We start from the raw sequence: 21601 nt of genomic DNA on the forward strand, positions 1-21601 counted from the left end.
TGGACTAATTTCTTTGGAGGAGGAAATTTCAAGACAGGATGGCATTGAGCCCGTGGCATAGCTATTACCGACCACACTTGTGCAGTCTACAAGCGGGGCAGAGAGAGACAGAAACTGCACTCTGTGGAGATAAACAGTGCTAAGCAGCTCCATGTCGTCGTTGTCAAGCCCTGTGCTACAAGGAGGGGCCGTGGCAGATAGGGAGAGACCCCTGCTCCGCACAGAAACAAAGGGAAAGATGCCCTCATCAAGACCCCACCCAGCCAAGCTTCCAAATTGTGAAACCATATCTAAGGAGTTTTCTGTTCCTAAAAAGCGACTGAGTAAAAGTGTTGCTGTGCTAAACTAGGTAAGGATGCCCGTGTGGTACTGGCTTTAGAGGCAGGAAGGATGCAAGAGGGAAAGGGATGTGACTCTTTCTGCAGTTTCAGAGAGACAACAAAGACAAGGTGTGGTGGGGGAATCCGTACATGGATGCCCCAAGAAGGCAAGAGGCTGAGATGCCATTTTGTGAAGCTGTCAAAGTGAAGTCTGTTAACAGTGGAGAGAGACCCCAAGATGCTGGAGACGCCAGTCATGAGCTATCTGCCAAGGAAAGCTGTGCACAGAGTAGAACCAGCCCAGGGAAGACGTACATCACAGGCAGTGCAGCTGGCGGGACAAAGCTATCGGGGCCTTCGAAAAGCCCAGACATGGACAGGGAGCTGGAGGAGTCGCATTTGCTCTCATGGGTTCTCTTATGTTGGTTCAGTATTTCTTGACTACGCCGCCATTCCCTCCTTCTGGAACAGCAGTGTCTCTTCTGTGACACTGTATACTGGAAATCTGTAACTTAGCTTGCTTTTCCAGGGGCTACAAGTAAGAGATTCCTAGAGACTCTAAAGAGACTTTGGGCTTTCAGACGATGAGAACTTTTGAAGTTGGACTAAATACACTTTGTACTATCATAGCAACAAGCGTATGGGGGCCAGGGAGTGGAATTTACTAGTTTGAATGAGAATGTCCCACACAGGCTCTGCTATTTGATCTTTTGGTTCCCAGTTCGTAGCACTGTTTGGGGGTTTAGGAGGTGTGTCCTTGAAAGCACATCACCAGGGGGTGGGCTCTGAGTGTTTATATTTATAGCCTCGCCCCAGTTTGTTCTCCCTGCTCCTGCTTACGGTCTGAAGGTGTGAGCTCTCAGCTTCCTGCTGCCACGCCTGCTACTTGCTGCCACCATCCCTTTGGAACCATAAGCCCAAATTAACTCTTCTTCCTGTAAGCTCCTCGGTCATGATGTTTTATCACAGTGATAGAAAAGTAACGAACACAGTATTCAAGAAAGGATGAGATGTTGCAAACAAATTTCACTTTTAGAAAGTCCTGAGCTAGCTGAGGAGCTGTGCACTCGGACAATCCTTGGCTGGACACAGACAAGCACGCGGCATTGCCAGCTCTTCTACAACGTGAGAGCTGAAGAGCAAGGTGTCCACTGGTGAGATCTGTTCCTAATGACCACACTGTCTAGCCATATACGGCACAAGAAGTAAGTTTCCTTTAAGCCAAACACAACCGGAACTGGGTAAGTGTCATGAAGTGGCCAGATCTCGGCCTGCTGGAGGGTGCAATGATCCAGAATTTTTCTAAAGCTGGCTACAGCAACAGCCCTGAGCTGACTCTCTGGGTGGAAGCCACTGGCCTAGCACTGCACAACTGGTCCACACGGAATCCCTCATTCCTGATAAATGGAAGGAAGCACACATCAGCTGGATTAGGAGAGTTCAGATAACACGTGCCAACTCAAAGACTGGCCTTGGCACTCAGTGAAATGAAACATGAGCCCTGAACACATCTGCAGCTGAAGCCAATGTGTGCACCCATGAGAAGTTAAATTGAAAACCAGACCGAGCAGAACTCATGGGTTCTAGGCATTCTTAGGTCACAGGCTGTCCCGAAGTCAACTCTCCAGAATGTTAAAAGTATGACTGGAGAGGGAGTCCCACGTTCCTTCCCTAGGCACTCTGCAACACCAGCTTACATTCAGAAGTGTTTATACATCTGACCAGTACACTATTTATACAGAAAGACTGAATATTATGACTCAAATAAAATATATATACAAGATGTAAAAGAATGCCTTAAATACTTGTAATCACAACAACCAAAGATAATAGCATAACCCATGCAAAAGAAAAAAAAAAAACTCAAAGAATTGAGAGAGTGATGGATGGACGAGAGGTGGTCTGGAGGAACGTTCAACCTTTTAAGGGATGTCACAATATTATTTTCCACGTGTTGCTTCAGAGAATGTTGGCTTTCAGATAAATTCACCCCGTGATTTTCAACCCAAACTCTCTTAAAATATTTCATTTCAGTTCAAATGACTGCGCCATCACAACAGCCTCTTCTGAAGATAACAAAGGCTCTGCCAGCTCTTGTTCCCTTCTCCCTTTCCAGGAATGACAACTCCAGCTGCCACGTTGGGAGCATTGTGGGTGTTCTGAGGCCATTCTCCGAGGATTACTTGTTCAAGTCTCTCGGGAGGAAGCTGAGTTCTAGGTGTGAGAGGCAACTGCTGTCTAGTGATGGGCACCATCCCCCTTTCTGCCTTTTTTATGATGTCTATGGATTAATCTTCCTTAAGATCAACACCCTTTAAGTCTCCGCTTCTCAGGAAAAAAAAAAAGAATTTCCCAGGAAGGCTGTCATCAGGAAGTGGGCTGGACAAACAACCCTAAATCTATTTTTAAAAGACTTATGCTTTTACTTTTGTATATGTATGTGCATGTGTGTGTGCATGTGCGCACTCGCACAGGTACTCACAGAGGCCAGGAGCAGTTGTTAGCCCCTTAGAGCTAAAGTTATAGGCATTTGTGAGCCACCTGAAGCTAGGACTGAAACTGACAGAGCCCCAACCTGAGACTTGAGGGATGACACATGGGGCCCAGGGGAAGGACCCAGAAGCAGACCATGAAGGGGCTGGTGAGGTGAACCTGCACATGACACATAATGCCTCATTTTAGTTTGGAGACAATCCCAGGACATAATCTTTCAGATTAAAGAGCAGGTCTTGATCACCTGTAAACATCAGCTCAGACCCCACGACTTCCTGAGGAGTCTTAGATTAGGAAGAGTAACTCAGCCAGCCAACAAACAGTCTGAGGTCCTGTTACTCAACACTGCAGCCTAAAGTAGCCCAGTGACTGCCCTGTGGAGAACCAGAACGTGGGTGGGAAGGGGCACTGCGTCAGGACGCCAAGAAGAAACCGAACGGGAAGAGAGAAGTCTGCTCTCTGGACCTTTCTTTTCTGTCGTTTTGGGAGATGACTACCACACAAAGAGAGTCATTTCCACTCAGCTTTCTCTCCTCATCTGCTTACCACAAGTTCTTATGTTTCCCCTCACCCTCAATGATGGACACTGAACCCAGGGCCTTGTGCACATAGGCAAGCCCCAGCCCAAGGTGTAAGTCAGTGTGTGCTAACTGTTACCCGCTGGGGAGTTAGACTGATGTGTTACTCTGTGCTTATGGGAAAGACGATTCTGGAGAGGGGTGTCCTCTGGATGGCAATCTTGATGGCTGGCTGGAAGATGGCTGGAGTGAGGCTCAGTATGTGGAAGGACATGCAGGCCAGCATGTGGGGGACAGTCGTTGAAGTGGATCTACACTGGGTGACAAGGGTAACCTCAAAAAACAGGGACAAGTGCAGTTATCATTAAAAAGTAGAAACAAGTCTATGCATCAGCTGTCACAGGAACCCATGGCTGCTACTTTTTGTTTTCCAGACTTGCTTTTTAAATTCTTAAATTTATTATCGTGTGTGTGTGTGTGTGTGTGTGTGTGTGTGTGTGTGTGTGTGTGTGTGTACGCGCGCGCAAATATGCACGAGCACCATGATGTATATGAGGAGGTCAGAGGACAACTTTGTGGAGTTGGTTTCACCTTCTACCTTTATGTGGGTTCCAGGGACTGAACTCAGGTTGTCAGGCATGGGAACATCACCTCACAGACCCTCTGGTTTTCTTTTCTTTTTTAAAAAACTCTTATCCTTTTACACAGTGGGGTACACACTCCTCTTACAGAGCACAGTGACAGCCGGGACGCCTGTGTCCTGCCCATGTGATGACAGGCTTCTAGGAAAGGCATGCTCTTAGCTTTGGATCTATTACAGCATCCGAGAGACCTGGAAAAGGTGTCTGGAGGAGCACATAGAGTGTTCTTGGGATCACAGACTTAACTGTTTTATAACCTCACAGAAGGCCTGTCCTTCTAGACCTGTGACGGTCACTCAGCCGGTGCTGGGCAGCTTCACGTCCTGCCAGCAGCCAGTGGACAAATAATGTCCTATCTGAAAGTAGGGCATCTTTCCCAATTAACGCATTTGTTTGTTAGTAGTACTGGAGACTGAACCTAGGGTCTCAGGCATGCTAGGGAGGAGCTCCACCACAAAATTAGAGCTTCAGTCCTAGGTAGGGCATCTGGAGGGAGATGAGACAATGAAGCTACCTATCCTGGGGGTTTTGTTTGGTTTTGTCAACTTGACTGAAGCTAGAATTATCCAAGAAGAGGAACCTCAGTTAAGAAAATGCTTCTATCACATTGCTTGTAGGCAACTCCGTGGGGGCATTTTCTTGAATGATGTGGGAAGGCACTAAGGACAGTGTCATGTCCTGGGCAGCTGGTCCTGAGTGGTATAAGATGGCAGGCTGAGCAAGCCATGAGAACAAGCCAGGAAGCAGCACTTCTCCATGGCTTCTGCTTCAGTTCCTGCCTTCAGGTTCCTGCCTCGAGTTCCTGCCCTGCTTTCTCTGGAAGGAGGACTATAAACTATAAGCTGAAATAAAGCCTCTCCTCCCCAAGCTGCTTTTGGCCATGACGTTTTATCACAGCAGTAAAAAGCAAACTAAGACACAAGCTCTTAGGGCATCCGGTCTGGGTGCTGTGACATAGCATATAAGGGAAGCAGTCGGTCTGTGCATTCGTGTAGAAAGAGCGACTTGTGCAAAGTAGAGGTCTTACCCGACCCTTAGCAGGGCTCTTCTGCACCTGACACTCATATTAAGGGAACTGCACCCTTCACTGCTACATGGACATCATGATGTGTCCTGAGTGCCACTCTAGGCCAAACAGCCCATGAGGGTAAATGGTGAGGAGTCTGGCTGGGTGGTTAAAGAAGTTACTGTTCTTAGATGGAGCAGTAGCCTGGCTCCCGAGCCTGTTCCTGCTCACACAGCTCACCCAGGCTCCATTCCTGCAAGGCTAAACGGAAGCAAGGCTCACACCAGAGGCGTGCAGAGGCTTTCCAAAAGATCCAGAGCAACCTTGGAAACACAATAATATTGTGACATTTTGAACAAATTTAACAGGTAGCATGTTACCTGGGAGAGTAAGAGCGCCTGAGATTCTTGTGGGAGGGAGCGGTGGGAATGGAGTTAGGCTGAGAAAAGGGAGGTGGGGGCTTCGATAGCCCATCGGCACTCCAACCCCACAACCGACTGCAGTGATCAGAAGAGGAAAATCAGAGAGAGAAACACAGACGCAAAGGGGAGGGGAGGAGGAAGACACTCCAGCAGAGGGTCTTCAAGTCTCCTCTTTCCTGACAAAGTCCCATCAAACTAGCTGGAGCAAAATTCAGTACTTCATACACAGAGAAAAAGAACAGGTTCATCTTACACTTTGCTCCTCAGTATTCTTTTCTTTCCCAACCATGGGCTAAGCTGACTTTAAGAGTCAATCGAGTCCCCAAATTTAGTGTACATACCTGTGAGAGGGCACACCTGCCTGCCTGGGCTGGGTGTGCACTGGAAGCACTTAGGAGAAACTAAGGATGCTCAGGTTACCACCCTAGTGGTTATTCCTGAAATGACCAGAGGTGGCACTCTCAAGACTCAGTTGAAGTGGGAAGGAAGCAAGGAGATCTCCAAGACCACATTATGGTGACTCAGCACTCCAGAGATGGACAGTGCTCCTGCCCTGGGGATCTGGTGGGAGTTCAGGGGACAAGTGCCATCGGAGGGTGGGTACACGGGGGCAGTCAGTCTCAGTTTGCTAGCTCAGAGAAGGAAATAGAATAAAGAAATGAAATGGCATCCCCCTGCTTCTGTATCATCCAAAGGAAACTAAAATACATCTGGGGACACAGGTCTCTATCTGCTGGCCACAGTGTCACCACCGGGCCTGGGCTTGTACTTCTGCTACAAGTACAGAGGACGGAATGAGAACACAGGGCAGAGTCCACAGCATCCTGCCTGCCACAGCACCGTCTGTACATGTGTGTACGTATGGAGGTCAGAGGACCACTTCAGGGGCACCAGTTCTCAGGCACCTTCTATTTTCTATATGAGACAAGGCCTCCCCTGCAATCTGGAGCTTCACCATGTAGGACAGGTAGGCTAGCTTGCACGCATGTTCTGGGAACCTGTTTGTCTTCACCTCTCATCACATTATTGCTGGGAATACGCGCGTGCACCACTGTGCCGGGCCTTCTTAAAACAATTTTAAAACTAGGTTCTGAACTCAAGTCCTCAGGCTTGCAAGGCACGTGGCTTACCAACTGAGCCCTCAGCACTTTCAGTACCCACTGACACGGTTCTCACAGCAGGTATCCCCAGGATCAGCATCCCTGAGGAGGGCCACAGAAGCCATTTGTGGGGAGAACACAGCTTGGAGGAGGGAGGTCACCGTGGTACAGGGTCTAAAGCCCTTCTTGAAGCCACACTCTGGGCTGGGGGAACAGAGGCGCCACTGCACTCTGACAGGAGAGGACACGAGAGCCGCTGCGGGGCGGCTTTGCCAGAGCAGACCATGCAGGTCCATCCTGTTGGAGGACACGCTCATCAGGGGCATCCTCCAGACTGGAGCAAGACCCCGGACGCTTGGAACTGCAACCTTTCTCTACCACGAAATCATAATGGGCAAAATGAGCTAAGCTATAAGTATTTGTTAAACGATGAAAAAAACATAGGTCATAATATCAAATATCATGTCATACTTGTTCATTAGCTGGGAATAGCTGGCCGCCATTCTTCTCTCAGAACTACTCAGTGATGAGATGGTTTACAAAGCATTAGCCTGCTGGCATCTCTGATTACCACTGGGTTGAAGAAAAGAACTTCCTCACCGCACAGGTCTAAAGCTAGCATCATATTAGAGCTCTTATGGCTTTTGAACCATCCCTTATTATCACCACGATCAAATCACGAACTTTTGGGCAAAAAAAAAAAAAAATTAAATCCTAGTTCATCTTGATGTTCAGAATTCAATAAAAACAAGTAACTGTTCTTTTTTCTTCTTCAGAATAAAAAGCTAACACTTTACAGTCCAGATCATGCTCCAAGGGTACCACTCAGAAACATGGAGGAGGCTGCACGTGACATGTTTATCACTCTCTCTCGAGATGTGGCAAGCTATTCAACTCTTCTGCTGAGTCTAAAGCTTCATTTCTTTTATAATTCCCCTAGTAGAAAGCATGCTGCCCACTTGAGAGTTTCTTCCCATGATACAACCAGGAGGGGCCGTTTCTACCAAGAGACAAACCATCTCTCCTGTGGAGCTCAGGCTGGGGCAGGCTGGTCAGATGTCTGAGCACTGAAGGGGGGCATTTTTTTTTTTTTTAAAGAAAGAACTAAATAATTCCCTAAAAAAAGATTTGGCAACAAGAAAATATGTAGGCCACAGCCAGACCTTTTGATATTGAAAATAAATCTCTTCATTCCTTTCACCTAAGAGTTAAAAAAAAAAGCTATGGTTAAGAATTAATGGAAAATTTTAATGATTTGGAGAACTACAAAGATTAATTTCTAGCCAGTTCTTTGATAGATTCTACTAGCACACCCACCCATTTTTTTTAAAACTTAGGCATTTAATAAATAAAATAATAAAATGCTTCATTTGAGGTATCTTTTCTTATTACCTAATAATGCAATAACTAAAAGTATGATACATGAACTATACATTATGAAAGAACAGACTTCTCAGTTAACAGTGCAGAGCATCATGTCTAGACAAAGCAACAATTTGTAGAGAATATGCATTTTCCATCAAATTTTCACTGTCTGGATTGGACCCTGGTCACTCAGGATAAAACATATACTTGAGAGATCTTAGTAGCCTATCACACTGGGGGAAGGGCAGATGTATTTTCATCAGCTTCTGGTCACAACTATCTAATTCTAACAACACACTGAAATCCTGACAACACAGATCGAATCTGAAGATGTAACATCAGACCAGATATTACAGATCAGGGATCATGTACAAAGCAATACAAAAACAGCAAGCTGCTATAACAGCTTGTAAAAGACATGCTTTCAAACAAACAAACAAATAAACACACATACAGCATGCTTTCCCCAAGCGAAAACGATATCCTTTGTTCCATAATATTGATAGTATACCTGGGGCCTGAAAAGAACTCTACTGGTAAGAAAGAAATTCACAAAAAGTTACATTTAAAAGTGTGTGCCAGGCTTGGTCTCACATACTGTAATACCAGCACTGGGGGAAGTGAGGCATGGGATTGGGAATTCAAGGTTATCTTCTGCTTATACGGTCAGCCTGGCTAAGAGACCCTGTCTCAAAGGAAAAGCAGACCAGGAATAAATGTGGCCATCTTTCCAGCAGACGGAGGCCTTGACCAGGGAAGGGCACATTTGGCATATTCTCATTGCATTGTAAGACCTCATGACAGTACTACAGGACAAAACTCTTCGAGACTCTCACAGTCCAAAGACCTTGACTTCTCATAGATAAAACAGCACTTGTGGCCCTTGCTAGTCTAGAATATTTGTGGCTTCATAGAAGCACCACTCTGCGGGGCTAAGTAAATGCCAAACCACGAGAGGGAGTTATCAAAGTCTCCCTGCAGACCTCTAACAAGTCCTAAGATGGAGCGCTTTCTTCTCTGAAGTCACACCCCACTGTTGGGCAGGGTGGTGTATGACTATAATCTCAGCGACCTGGAGCTAAGACAAGATATATACTGAAAGTTCCAGGCCAGTCAGGATCACATAGTAGACCCTGTCTCGAAAACAAAAATAAAAACGAACAAGTAAGAAGTTAACCCCCTGACTCTGTAAGGCCACTGCGCATGGTCCTCACAGGAATCTACGCACTGAGCCTTGTGACACACAGGTCCCCGGCCACTGTCTTTTCAGAGCAGCATCTGCTTTAAATGGGACATGGGCAGGCCTGGAGCAGCTCCCTGACTTGAAAACGACATCAGGCTTGGTGTAGACTCTGAGGGGTTTATAGATAACTCAATAAATACCATTAGGGCTCTCCAGCTCTTAGAGGACAGTCACAGGCTTCCTCCGGAAGTCATGGGACCTCAGTTTTAAAATCGATGAGGTACCGGGCTCAGTGTTTAGAGCTAGCCGAACTACAGAGAACACAGCATAAGCTGCTCACTGCAGCACGGGAGTTACCCAGAGACCACACGGTCACGGCTCTGAGCACTCTGCTGACAAGCTGAGGTCTAAGCCAGGCTGCATGGAAGGCAGGCCTCTTCAGTTCTCACTCCTGTGGAGGGAGCTTACCTTGGAGATAGTCCCCCATGGGAACAGTTGGTGGGTGAGGTCAGGGGGCTGGTCCTGCTGCTGGGGTGTCGGGAAGGCGTCCGGCCAATTGTATTGCTTGGAGATCCCTGGAGCAAAGGAGTGTAGGCATCATTGTCCAAAGGCTTTCTCGAAAATCCAAATCCAACTCCACTCTGTCTCTTAAGCCATGTGTAAATGGGGAGGAGCTGTCCACAATGTCCCCTAGTCCCGGCCTCCACAAATTATTAGCTGATGGATGGATAACTGCTCTGTAGGAATGCCTGGAGCTTAATGACCATCGTCAGCTTATGGTGGTTAATACTGACTCTTATCTGACGGGATCCAGAATCACTAGAGGTGTCTGTGAGAAACCTCCAAGACTGGATTAATGATGGTGGATGATGCACCCTGAATACCGGCAGTATCATCCCACAGGCTGGAGTGCCAGGCTGCACAAAAGGAAGACGGTGAGCTGAGCATCAGCAAACAGCCACTACTTTCTTAACTATGGATGCAGCGTGACCGGCTGCCCCTCCTGCCTGCTGCTTTTGGCATCCCCGTCATGGTGACTGTACCATCCTGGAAATGTGAACCAAAACAAATCCTCCCTTCCCTCAGCTCCTCTTGAAATGAGAAAAGGAACTACCACAGCTGTGCTAGCGTGATACACACAATGAAGCATTTCTCTCATGACAGAGCTAAAATATCTAAGACAGATTCAAAGACTGAATGAATAATAGAACAACTGAGTGAAAAGTTAACTGACTCGACAACCTTACCCTAAGAAAAAGGCCACATATGAGTACCAAGTCCATTCACCTCCAGGGCGGACGCCAGGATCAGAAAGGACCCCAACCTCCATAGGCTCACAGCTATTAACAAAGAACAGGGAAGCTGGCTGTCCATCAGCCTTGCAGCTGGGTGGGTCACTTGGAGGTCAGGACCGAACCACAAGCAGGGCACTTACCACACTGGTGTTACTGGAGTTCTTGAGGTGGTTATGCAGGAGTTTGGTGGCACCATCCTGGAATGTTTTTGGCAAGGCACCAAGTAACATGGTAAATTCAGGTGTGTTCAATTCAAACAGAGAGATAAGCACAATCTGTGCTGCCTGGAAAGAGAAGGCATAGCTAAGAGATGTCTAACACCATGTCTCAACAGTGTTCACTAACGCTCTTTCATAAGGAGATCATTTCTATAGAACTGAAATCTGGGGAAAATGGTCACATCAGTCAGAAAGAGCCCGACTTTTATCAGGAACATTCCCTGCTTCTGTTTTAATGCCCTGGTCTTGACACATTTCTTTTGTTGTCTAGCACTAGGAAGGAAGTCAGTAAATAGAATAATAAGAACATACTAGATGTTTAAGATTGCTCTCACTCCAGTGAGAGCTGGACAGGCTGGCAGTGTACCCCGGTGCAGCCTGGGAAGAGGGAGCTTCCAGGTAAACCACTGCTGGGTTAATCCTGGGACACTCTACCCACTGCACTTGACTGAGAAACTACAAATTTTAAATACACATGAAAACTTCCCTTTTTTATGCCTCAGAACCAAGGACACAGACTTTGGGGAAACAAATGGGATCCCGATGATAGACAAAAGTAAACTTTTTATTAACTGAGGTAACAATGCATAGACATTGGCAGTGCTGGTGCACCTGGGGAGGCAATGAGCTAAAACAGGAGACAGGGGCTTTCCCACAAGCCAAGTGCTCCTCAGGGAGTTAGCCCCAAAGACTCCAGAATGAACGAGGAGGCTGACGTACAGATGCCAAAGTGGACACGGTGGCACACACCTTTATCCCAGCACGGCAGGCAGAGAAGACCCCGGTTAGGGCAGCCTGGTCTACACAGTGAGCTCCAGGTCAGCCAAGGGTGAAGAGTGAGACATTGTATTAAACAACAACCAAAAAACAAAAAACAAAACCACCTCAAAAACTAAGCTGAAAGATACTTTTGGTAAATGCCAATTGTCATTTCTTGTTCATTTCTAAGAGTCAAGAGAAAGGAAAAAAAATTATGCAAAACTATTTCTAAAGATACAATAGTTTCTTTATAGTCTTTAGAAATAGTTTCTATTTCATTTTAACTAACTATATGATATCTTTTTTTCAGAGGCTATAAATTTTAGAATTGCAGTCAAGTATTTGGGATATTTTTCTAGGATATAGGCTCAAATTAAAAACTAAGTAGAATGATATTTTTCTTTCTTTCTTTTTTAAATTTTTTGGAGACAGGGTTTCTCTGTTTAACAGTCCTAGCTGTTCTGGAACTTGCTTTGTAGACCAGGCTGGTCTTGAACTCACAGAGATCCGCTTGCTTCTACTCCCAAGTGCTGGGATTAAAGGTGTGCACCACCACCACCACCACCACCACCACCACCACCACCACCCAGCTAGAATGATATTCTTTTTTTTTTTTGGTTTTTTCGAGACAGGGTTTCTCTGCGTAGCTTGTGCTAGAATGATATTCTTCATGGGACAAAAAAAAAAAAAAATTTTTTTTGGATTTTCTAGAACCATTCATGTAGAAAACAGGCACCATTTTCTCTCCTGATCTTGAAATTAGTCACCAGCCTTTCTATCCAGACCACTATGTCCAGTGAACTCTTACCACACATGAGAAACATCATTACCAATTGTCCTACAATAAAACATACTTTCCCAAATTTAAGCATCATCCAAAACAATCTGTTTCCCAACAAATGAAGGCACTGTTAAGGTGATTTGTAAAACAAAACCAACTTCAAACAATGTGCAAATTAACTTGAACAGTTAAAAACCTTGAACTAGGTGTTAGGAAAAGCTCACATACATGCAGAAAAATCACATAAGAAGAAAGCAGGCAGGAAAATGGAATTTCAGCAAGGAAACACAAGTGTGCTGTCACTGGATAAGAAAGCACAGGCACTCAGGTTTTATGTGTAGGAACCGGCACCTGAAAGCTGCACAGATCTATTAGTGCCCCCCAGCCCCTTCATTTTGGAGACAGTCTCAAGTTCAAACTGAACTTGGCTATATGTAGCCAACGATGACTGCGAACTTGTGGCTTCCCCGCCTCCATCTCCTGAGTGCCAGGATAACAAGATAACAGCTGTGCACTATCATGCCCACACTATGAGGAGCTGTGGATGGAACCAGGGCCTTGTGCATGCTAGGCAGATACTCTACTCACTAGCTGAGCTATAGCCCAGGTCCCACCACATTCTTGAACAGTCTTTCTTCACGTGAAATGTGCCATTGTCTTTAAGAGACCAGATTTCCTCCTAGGATGATGTTACATAACACCACAAACTAACCTGAGTTTTTCATGATGCTAATTAAAAAGCAGCATCTTTTAAGAATGGTAGGCCTATAGCCCCAGACAATGTACAAATTCTTGGCTATTTAATATGAATACACTTATCTGTGGAAACAAAGTACACAATAATTTAAATTCTAACCCACTAGCTTTTTTCAAATAATCCCAATGCTAACTTAAATGTATATATATATCATCACTATATATATATATATATATATATATATATATATATATATATATATATATAGTGAGTGTGTAAATGTATGTGTGTCAGATTCTGTGGAGCAGGAATTACAAGTGGGTGCTGGGGTCTAAACTAGGGTCCTCTGCAAGAACAGCAAGTACTCTTAACTGCTGAGTCATTTCTCCAGTCCTTCACTTTAAAAAACAGATTTATTTTTATTATTTATCTGTATGTGTTTGTGCATACACGTGTGCACAAGTGTGTATATGTCTGCAGACGTTAGAAGAGGGCATTGGTATCTCCTGGAGCTGGAGTTACAGACAGTTGTGAGCCACCTGGTGCTGTACTTAGAAACTGAACTCTGTCCTCTGCACAAGCAGCAAGTACTCTTAGCTGCAGAGCCAACTCTCCAGGCCTCAAAAGTCAACTTCGGCTAAAAGATGTTTACAAAGTACAATCTTCTTCTAATCAGATCAAAACTTCGGAAATTAGAAATAGAATTTAAGCATATGCTTTTGAAAATATTTCAAATCCAAGTTTTACAATGAGACTGTTATGGCCCTCAAATATTTTGTCTAAAATCCTGTGATTTAGCGAGAAGTGAAGCAAGCAAGAAAGGATTCTATCTGCCATTACTGTCAAGGTGATCACACTGGAGGGTCATTCCACGCAACACTTGGGAAGCAGAGGTGGGCGGAGCTCTGAGTTCAAGGCTAGCACTGTCTAGAAATGGAGCAGCCAAGGTTAATTAGCAATGCTCTGCCTCAAAAACAAACAGAAAGATTACTTCCAAATACTAAACTGCTTGGGGAGCATTTGTGAAAACACAGGCATAACTTACGCTTACTAACAACTCAGAAGGTGGAGAAAGGCACGCCCCATCCTCACACGTGCTCCTGCACCACTGTCTCCACCACAGCCACAACCACTGAGATGGCCTGACAAAAATTTCCAAGTGCTGCTAACCTTCTTGTGTGTGTGTGTGTGTGTGTGTGTGTGTGTGTGTGTGTGTGTGTGTGTGTGCGCGCGCGCACGAGTGCATTTGTGGAAACTAGATGTCCACCCCTACTGTTCTCCAACTCATTTCACCAGGTCACTCATCTGCTTAGGCTGGCTGGCCAGTGAGTGCTGGGGACCTGCCTGTCTCTGCTCCTCTGGCATTTCATGACTGCTGCCATGCCCCACATTGACATGGCGCTGGGATCTGAACTCAGGCTCTCACACTTGTGCAGTAAGCACCCTGCCCACTGAACCATCTCCCCGGCCCCTTGCTAACCTTTTCTAATGGACAATTTAGAAACTGTTGGGGTCTGGGCAATTTAAAGATCAAGAGGAAACTTGAGTGATTCTCATCTGTTCCCTTCCAGTAGAATCTGGAGGAAAGTAAAAGGTTCTTCAAATGTCACTGTTTGCTGAGAACTCCTAGGACCACCATCTGCCTGGTGGCTGTACACCTTACAGAAGAAGGGAATTCTTCCAAGCTGTCAGACATAAATTAAACCTTGACAAATGTTCAGTGTTGATACTCAGTTGCAAAAACTTCAGAAGTGGAGAGAGGAAGGACACAGAGTTTTCTCATTTACTGAGAACAGTGAATGTGCTTTTACAAAACAACTGAAGACAGGTATTGTGAGATTTTCAGTGTGTGTGTGTGTGTGTGTGTGTGTGTGTGTGTGTGTGTGTGTGTGTGTGAGATGTGACGGCCAGAGGACTACCTCCAGATTTTTCAGGTGCTGTCCACCAGTTTTTCGGACAGGCTCACTCAGTGGACTGAGTCTGCCCAGCAGGCTAGGCTGGCTGGCTGGAGGTCCCCAGGATCTCCTTGTCTCACCTCTTCTGCACAGCAGCAAACATCTTCACCCAGCGAGCAATCTAACTGGGCCCTTGCTCAGGGGAAGGTGCCTCCCTGAGCCCTGGATAGTTATGATTTATCTTCCTCCCCTTGCTACTCTATTAAGAAGGTAGTGAGCTACCCTTGGAAACCATTTCTCTGAGAAGGTGGTAAACACAGGCACTCACGGTCACACACCATCACATTAATGGTAATTCTCAGGGGCCTCACAAGGGTGACCCGTATGGACAACGCAAGGCAACAGGAGGGTGTGCTTAGAATTAGTACATGGGCTCAATCTACCTGTTTACAACCTTCTGCCATGTTTCCTTCTCCGGGCCCAGAGCAGATAGGAAGTGACCTAGTAGGGCCATCCTCCCCTGCTCGACTATGCTGCTGCCGCTGCTGCTGAGGCTGGTGAGCAGAAGACAGCCAGGTGCATTAGAAGGCGGGAGAGGTCAGTCAAGGCTGTTTGCTGGCTCAGGGAGAGTGAAGCTTCATCAGGGCTGAGGCCCCTGAGCCAGAAGTCAGGGACAGTGAGAGCTCAGCACCCAGAGGTTTGCTGGGTTCCTTATTTAACCACAATCCTCCCTGTGGGGAGGAGAATTCTTGCTTCCTGTGATATGAAGGGCCATCAGCGGTCAAAGTGAGACTTGAGAGGGAGTCAGAGTCATGGTTAAGTTCAGAGTCAACTCGCAGTTTTTAGATTAGGTTATGTTGCCTCTGTATTTACACACACACAATCTTTTAAAATTTATTTATTTGTGTGTGTGTGTAGTGGGGGTGTGCACCTGCACTACAGCATGCATATGGGGACCAGCAGACAACTTGCGAGAGTCAGTTCTCTACTTCCTCAAAGTCAGGTCATCAGGCTTGGTGGCAGGCGCCTTTACCCTCTGGGCCATCTTGCTCTAAGTCACTTAGGAATTTCACCATTCAAAGACCATCTACATACTTTTCCTGATGCAGCCAATGGCATTTCTATCCTTTCTAGGTTTCTTTACCATGCCTTCATCTCTCACATTTCTCAAAACACTCGGCAGTCAAGGAATCACCAAGCAACTGTGAAAGGTCCCTGCTAGCCTGCTGACGAGGGACACGCGTGTGGATAAGAAGACTCATATAAAATAAGCAGACGTCCGGCATTTAGAATCCTACAATACGAACATGCAATGAAATACTCGGGCTGGGCATAGGGGTGCGAGCCTGGAACCCCAGCCCTGAGAAAGCTGAGGCAGGAGACCACAAATCCCAGGCCAGCTTGAGCTTCACGAAACCCTGTCTGTCTCAAAAAACCCAAGGGCCGGAGGTGCAGCAGAGTGGCAGAGGACTTGCCTGGTATTCCAAGGCCCCGGGTTTGAGCTCCGGCACCATATATGCACATGCGCACACACACAAGGAAGAAACTAACAAATACATTTTATGGGAAAAATTCTATTGCCTTTAACTAGATGGCCTTTTGTAGATCACATGACGTCCTAAGTGCTGGAAAGAGCCTGGTCTCCGATCTGTTTTCTAAACAGCAGCAGCAAATCCTGGACAACCCTTATACACAGCAGATGAGGCTACAGATCTGTTTCTTACTGTAACCAAGCCTGCCCTAGATGCCCCCGGCAAGTACTGTCAGCCCCTGCAGACAACAAACAGGAACTCAGGAGAGGAAATCACTTGCTCAGCTGCACAGGCAGAGGCCAAAAGGAGGCCAGACAGCAAACTTGTTTCTATGACAACATACTCCACTCCCTTCCACCAAACAGAACTGGGAAAGGTGTAGTGACCGCTAAAGTCTGGCTCACACACTTCCACAAAGAAAAGGCTCATGTTCGAGTAGCCAGTCCAGGTAAGCTGCCAGCTGTCTCCGGGAGCCTTCCACCAGCCATAGTCTGGCAGGTAATACCTTTTGGATGCTGTGAGTTTGGTTTTGGTTTTCAAAAATGCCTTAACTATTGAAACACCCTTCTCTTGCCATGTGAAACATCCCTAAAAATGGAGCTAAGAAAGGAACAAAAGGAGTGTTAAGAAGGCTGGAAGTCAACGAATCTGAACTCCAACAGCCTGCATCAGTTTAAAGTGTGTCAAAAGGGCCATGGGTGTGGCTCAGTTGGAAGAGTACTTGCCCAGCATGCATGAGGCCCTGGGTTTTATCCCCAGAACTTATTTTAAATAAGATAAGTAATGAAAATTTTTTGGTCTGAGTTTATCAGATGTTACTGGACTGGACATTGTTAATATATATAATGGAGTTTTTTGTCTGGATCTGTTAAATGTTAATGGACTAGACATTGTTAATGTAATCTTGACTGTATATTGCATATACTTATTGAAGATAGTCTTTCTTGTATTAGTTATAAGCTTTTTTAATTTTAGACAAAAAGAGAGGAAATGTTGTGGTATTGTGTTCCCCAAAATATTGTGTACTCTAATAAATTTATCTGGGGTCAGAAAACAGACAGCCACTAGATACAAAGGCTAGAAAATGGTGGCACTCACACCTTTAATCCTAGCATTCCAGAGATAGAAATCCCTCTGGATCTCTGTGAGTTCAAGGCCACATTGGAAATAGCCAAGCATGGTGACACACCTTTAATCCCAGAAAGCCAGCCTTTAATCCCAGGGAGTGGTGGTAGAAAGCAAAAAGATATATAAGGCGTGAGGACCAGAAACTAGAAGAATTTGGCTGGTTAGGCTTTTGGCTGGTTAAGCATTCGACTGGTTAAGCTTTCAGGCTTTGGAGCAACACAGTTCAGCTGAGATTCATTGAGATGAGGACACAGAAGCTTCCAGTCTGAGGAAAAAGGACCAGCTGAGGAATTGGCAAGGTGAGATAGCTGTGGCTTGTTCTGTCTCTCTGATCTACCAGCATTGACCCGAATAACTGGCCTCGGGTTTGATTTTATTAATAAGAACTTTTAAGATTCCTGCTACAAGGGTCAGTGGACAGTGCTGGGGGCCAAAGACCATGTATTGGAATACCGTGTCTCAATGCATCTATTTGGTCAGCCTTGTGCACTCAGAGCCACGACACCCTGGATGATTAAAAACGGAGTAGAGTGTGTCTGGAATGTAGAGGTGCACCCACTTAAGTAGATGGACTGCACCACAATTTGCAGAGAGGCCAAAGTAAGTAAGTGAATAAATGTATAATTATTTTTTAAAAAATCTCTAGGGCTAGGGATATAGTTCATTTGGTAAAGTGCTCGCACACAATGATGAGGCTCTGAGATCAAAGCCCTGGAATTCATAAAAAGGCCTGGGTATGGGGTCAGTGAGATGACTCATGGGTAAAAGCACGATGTCAAGACTGATGACCTGAATCTGGCGCCCAGGACTCCGTGCTGAAAGAGAACCGATTCTCACACGTTGTGTACTGACCTCACACGTGTGTGGTGGTATGGACCCTTTCCCATAGGTGATAAAATAATGACAGCACCACTCCTAGGCATGGAGATACATGACTACTGCTGTGTTGTCTTTGTATTTTGTTAAGGATTTTTTATTCATTTATGAGTGTATGTCTGTGTGAGAGTCTGCCATGTGTGTGCAGATGCCCACGAAAGCCCGAAGAGTGACAGATCCCCTGGAGCTGGAGTTAGGGGCGGCTGTAAGCTGCCTAACGTGGTGCTGGGGTAGAACTTGCATCCTCAAAAGCTGTAAGCACTCGTAACCGCAGAGCTCTCTCCAGCCAGGCATTAGGAAGGCAGAGAGGGGAGGTTCCCTAGGACTCACTGGCCAGACAGCCTAGCCAACTGGGAGATCTTCAGGCCAGAGACTATCTCAAAAAAACATAGAATCCAAGGGAACAACACCTGAGGTTAACTTCTGGCCCACATGCATACACCCAAATCTCCCTTCTTAGAGCTAAGGAATTACTATATAACGATGCAAGGTTTCTGCCAAGCCATGAAAGAGCTTTGGAAGCACAATGCAAGGCTGACCCCAAGTACAGGCCCCATGAAATCCCCCTCCGGTAAGTGGGATCTGAGAGGATGATGGATATGCCTCTTATCATCATCATAAGGAGGAAGGGATGTGCAGATATAGTTAAGGTCTCTAGAAAAGTAACCTGAGTGGGCATGACCCAATTTAGGCGAGCCCGGAAAAGAGGTCAAGAGAAGAGACTCAGAGGCAGAAAAATCCTCCGGCTGGCAGAGGAGACCTTCAGGACGGAAGGCCTGATGGGAAGTCTTTGGTCATCAGGGGCATGCTCCAGACTGCAGGATAAGGCTTTTTTTTCTCTCTGCTCCCTGCTGTTTGTTTCTGTAGGCTCTTCATATCTGCATCCCTATCAAAAGGGCACGCAACAGCAGTGGGGAAAACAGCATCATGCCCTGAAGTCCCAGCTGCTAGGCCTCTTTCATAAACAGCATGTGATATGTATCTCACCATTTTGTCTTGACAAAATGTAACACATCTTTACACTTGGAGTTGGGAAGCTAGCGACTCTAAGGCTTTTGTTATGTTCAGTGACATCTGTTAATGACTTCTGAGTCAAACAAAACCACTGAACCACCTACTACTGCATCTTCTAAATCCCAAAGTGGCTCACTGGTTACACTTTACCAATGGACTTTCTTCTGATAAATGCTTAGAGGTTGTACAAAAGGATGGTGAATTAAAATATTCTTTATCAAAGGGGCTACAGGACAGCAGATGGCAGAGATGCTCTGGCCGTGGTGCCAGAAGAGCAACTGGGAAATCCATGTATCACTTGCCCCCCCATTCTGCTCTGGGTCACTTCCTCAGTTTTTCCTGTAACTCGCTATGACACATGCTTACCGTCATTAGAAGCTGGGTCCTGAGAAGTCCCTTGCTGGCTCCCGGCAGTGGAGTCCCACTCTTGGGGCACCTGCGCTTCACCTGACCTCCCATTCCCAGAGGTGAGCAGAAGCATCAAACCAGAAGCTTGGCCAGTTCACACCTGCTGTTGCCATTGGCTGCTGAGCTTCCAGGCCACGGATAAAGGACAGTGGATAACCGAGAACACTGCTCACTAACTCGGAACTCCAATTTACCTGTACCTGAGCTTCATCAGTCAATCTAAACTCCTTAGTCTGAGGCTGAGAGAAATCATCTCCATCCTTAGAACAGAACAAGCTGACCACAGCCCAGGAATCATTTGCCTGTGGTGGTCTGAACAAAAATGGCTCCATGTAGCCATAGGGAGTGGTGCTACTAGGAGGCGTGGCCTTGGTGGAGGAAATGTGTCATTGGGGGTGGGCTATGAGGTTTCAGAAGCTCAACGCAAGCCCAGTGTCTTTTTGTCTTCCTGCTGCCTGCCAATCCAGATGTAGAACTCTCAGCCCCTCGAGCACCACGTCTGCCTGCACGCCACCATGCCTCTCGCCATGATAATAGACTGAACTTCTGAAACTGTAAGTCGGCCCCAAATAAACATTTTCTTTCAAGAGCTGCTGTGGTCATGGTGTCTCTTCACAGCAACAGAACACTAAGGCAGTGCCTTTCAGGAAGTGTCTGAACACCACCCTGGAGAAGTGACAGCAGTTGGGGTCCCCAGGGAAGACTTGGGGCCTTCTGGCATTGGTGAAGTACCTGACCTCCAACCAGATGTGATCTTCAGGCTGTGAGGAGGAGAAGAGGCCTGGACGGCAGAGGGACGAGCCCTGTTGGGGAGCTGTCGAGGTGAGCACACACTAGCCTAGTTGTTGACAGGGTTCTGGGGACTGTCCCCATGCTTTTGAGGCAAGCACTTCACTGAAGGATGCATCTCTCCAGCTCACAAAGCTTTTAGATAAAGCAAAAGGCCACCACAGCCATGTGGCACGTGTGAGGCCCAAGCATAGGGTGGAACAGTGGCAGGAGAATGGGACAGCCACAGCAACCCAGCGTGACTCATTGCCGCTGGTGGGGTGAGGAAATGCTCGCACACATCCGTGAACACCGATTCTGTGAAGCAGAGGACTGCCGAGTAAGCAACGGCAGCCCGTGTTCCACACATGCCTGCCTCCCACACGGCGTTTTGGAAGAAAGTGGGGAACAGTTCCTGTGAGCCAGTAAAACAATGAAATAACAGCTTGGTGTTAGGTGTCTAAAAAACCGGAATACTGAGGCTGGGGAGACGGCTCAATCAGTCAAGTGCCTGCTCCACAAGCATGAGACCTGAGTGCAATCACCAGCACCTCGGGAAAAGCACGGTGGTCTATGTGAACAGGCAGGAGGATCCCTCAGGCTCACTGGTCGGCCACTGTAGTTGAACTGATTGGAAATTAAGGTGGCAAGAGACAGAGGAAGATACCTGAAGTTAACCTCTGGCCACATACAATGCACAACACATGTGCATGGGTGGGCGGGCAGACGGACGGGGACGGACACACACACACACACACACACACACACACACACACACACACACACACACACACACACAAATCTGAACTCTACCTGAATCCCATTCTACTTCCCAAATTAAAGAGGGCACACTCTAGGTTGGCATATAAACAGAAGGATATGGCTCTTTTAAAGGCTGGCTCTTTTAGTGTCTTTCAAATGTTTCACCTACATTTCACTCCCAGATACCTTTGCAGCCAGGGAACCCCAGATCTGCCAGTCCCTCATTGGAGTACATTTCCAGCGGACACAGAACTACTAGTGCTTTGTTATCACAAAGGTTGATGCATCAGACTAGAGACAGGCAGAGCAGGACAGGGAAGCAGTAGCAGCACAGCTTTGGTGGCACGGGTGTGTGGGGCAGTGTGCACATTTCCAGGGCATGGCCACGCATGCCTAGGAAGAATCTGCAGTCTTGCCTCA

General features: G+C 46.5%; 1 protein-coding gene across 13 annotated transcripts in view; it reads right to left on the bottom strand.

The window, feature by feature from the left end:
* Clasp1 (cytoplasmic linker associated protein 1) overlaps window positions 1-21601 on the bottom strand; it is a 231372-nt gene that overhangs the window by 31556 nt on the left and 178215 nt on the right. For 11 of the 13 annotated variants that reach the window (XM_076547178.1, XM_076547174.1, XM_076547176.1 and 8 more), the window contains 2 exons: window positions 10484-10627; window positions 9517-9623 (listed from right to left, as the gene is read on the bottom strand). In XM_076547178.1, coding sequence (XP_076403293.1) covers window positions 9517-9623; window positions 10484-10627 — 251 coding nt within the window. Of the gene's footprint in view, window positions 1-5358; window positions 5476-9516; window positions 9624-10483; window positions 10628-21601 lie in introns of all 13 variants that reach the window. The other 2 variants (XM_076547170.1, XM_076547169.1) reach the window with 1 other exon arrangement.

The sequence above is a fragment of the Peromyscus maniculatus genome, chromosome 11 (assembly GCF_049852395.1).
Source record: "Peromyscus maniculatus bairdii isolate BWxNUB_F1_BW_parent chromosome 11, HU_Pman_BW_mat_3.1, whole genome shotgun sequence".
NCBI lineage: Eukaryota > Metazoa > Chordata > Mammalia > Rodentia > Cricetidae > Peromyscus > Peromyscus maniculatus.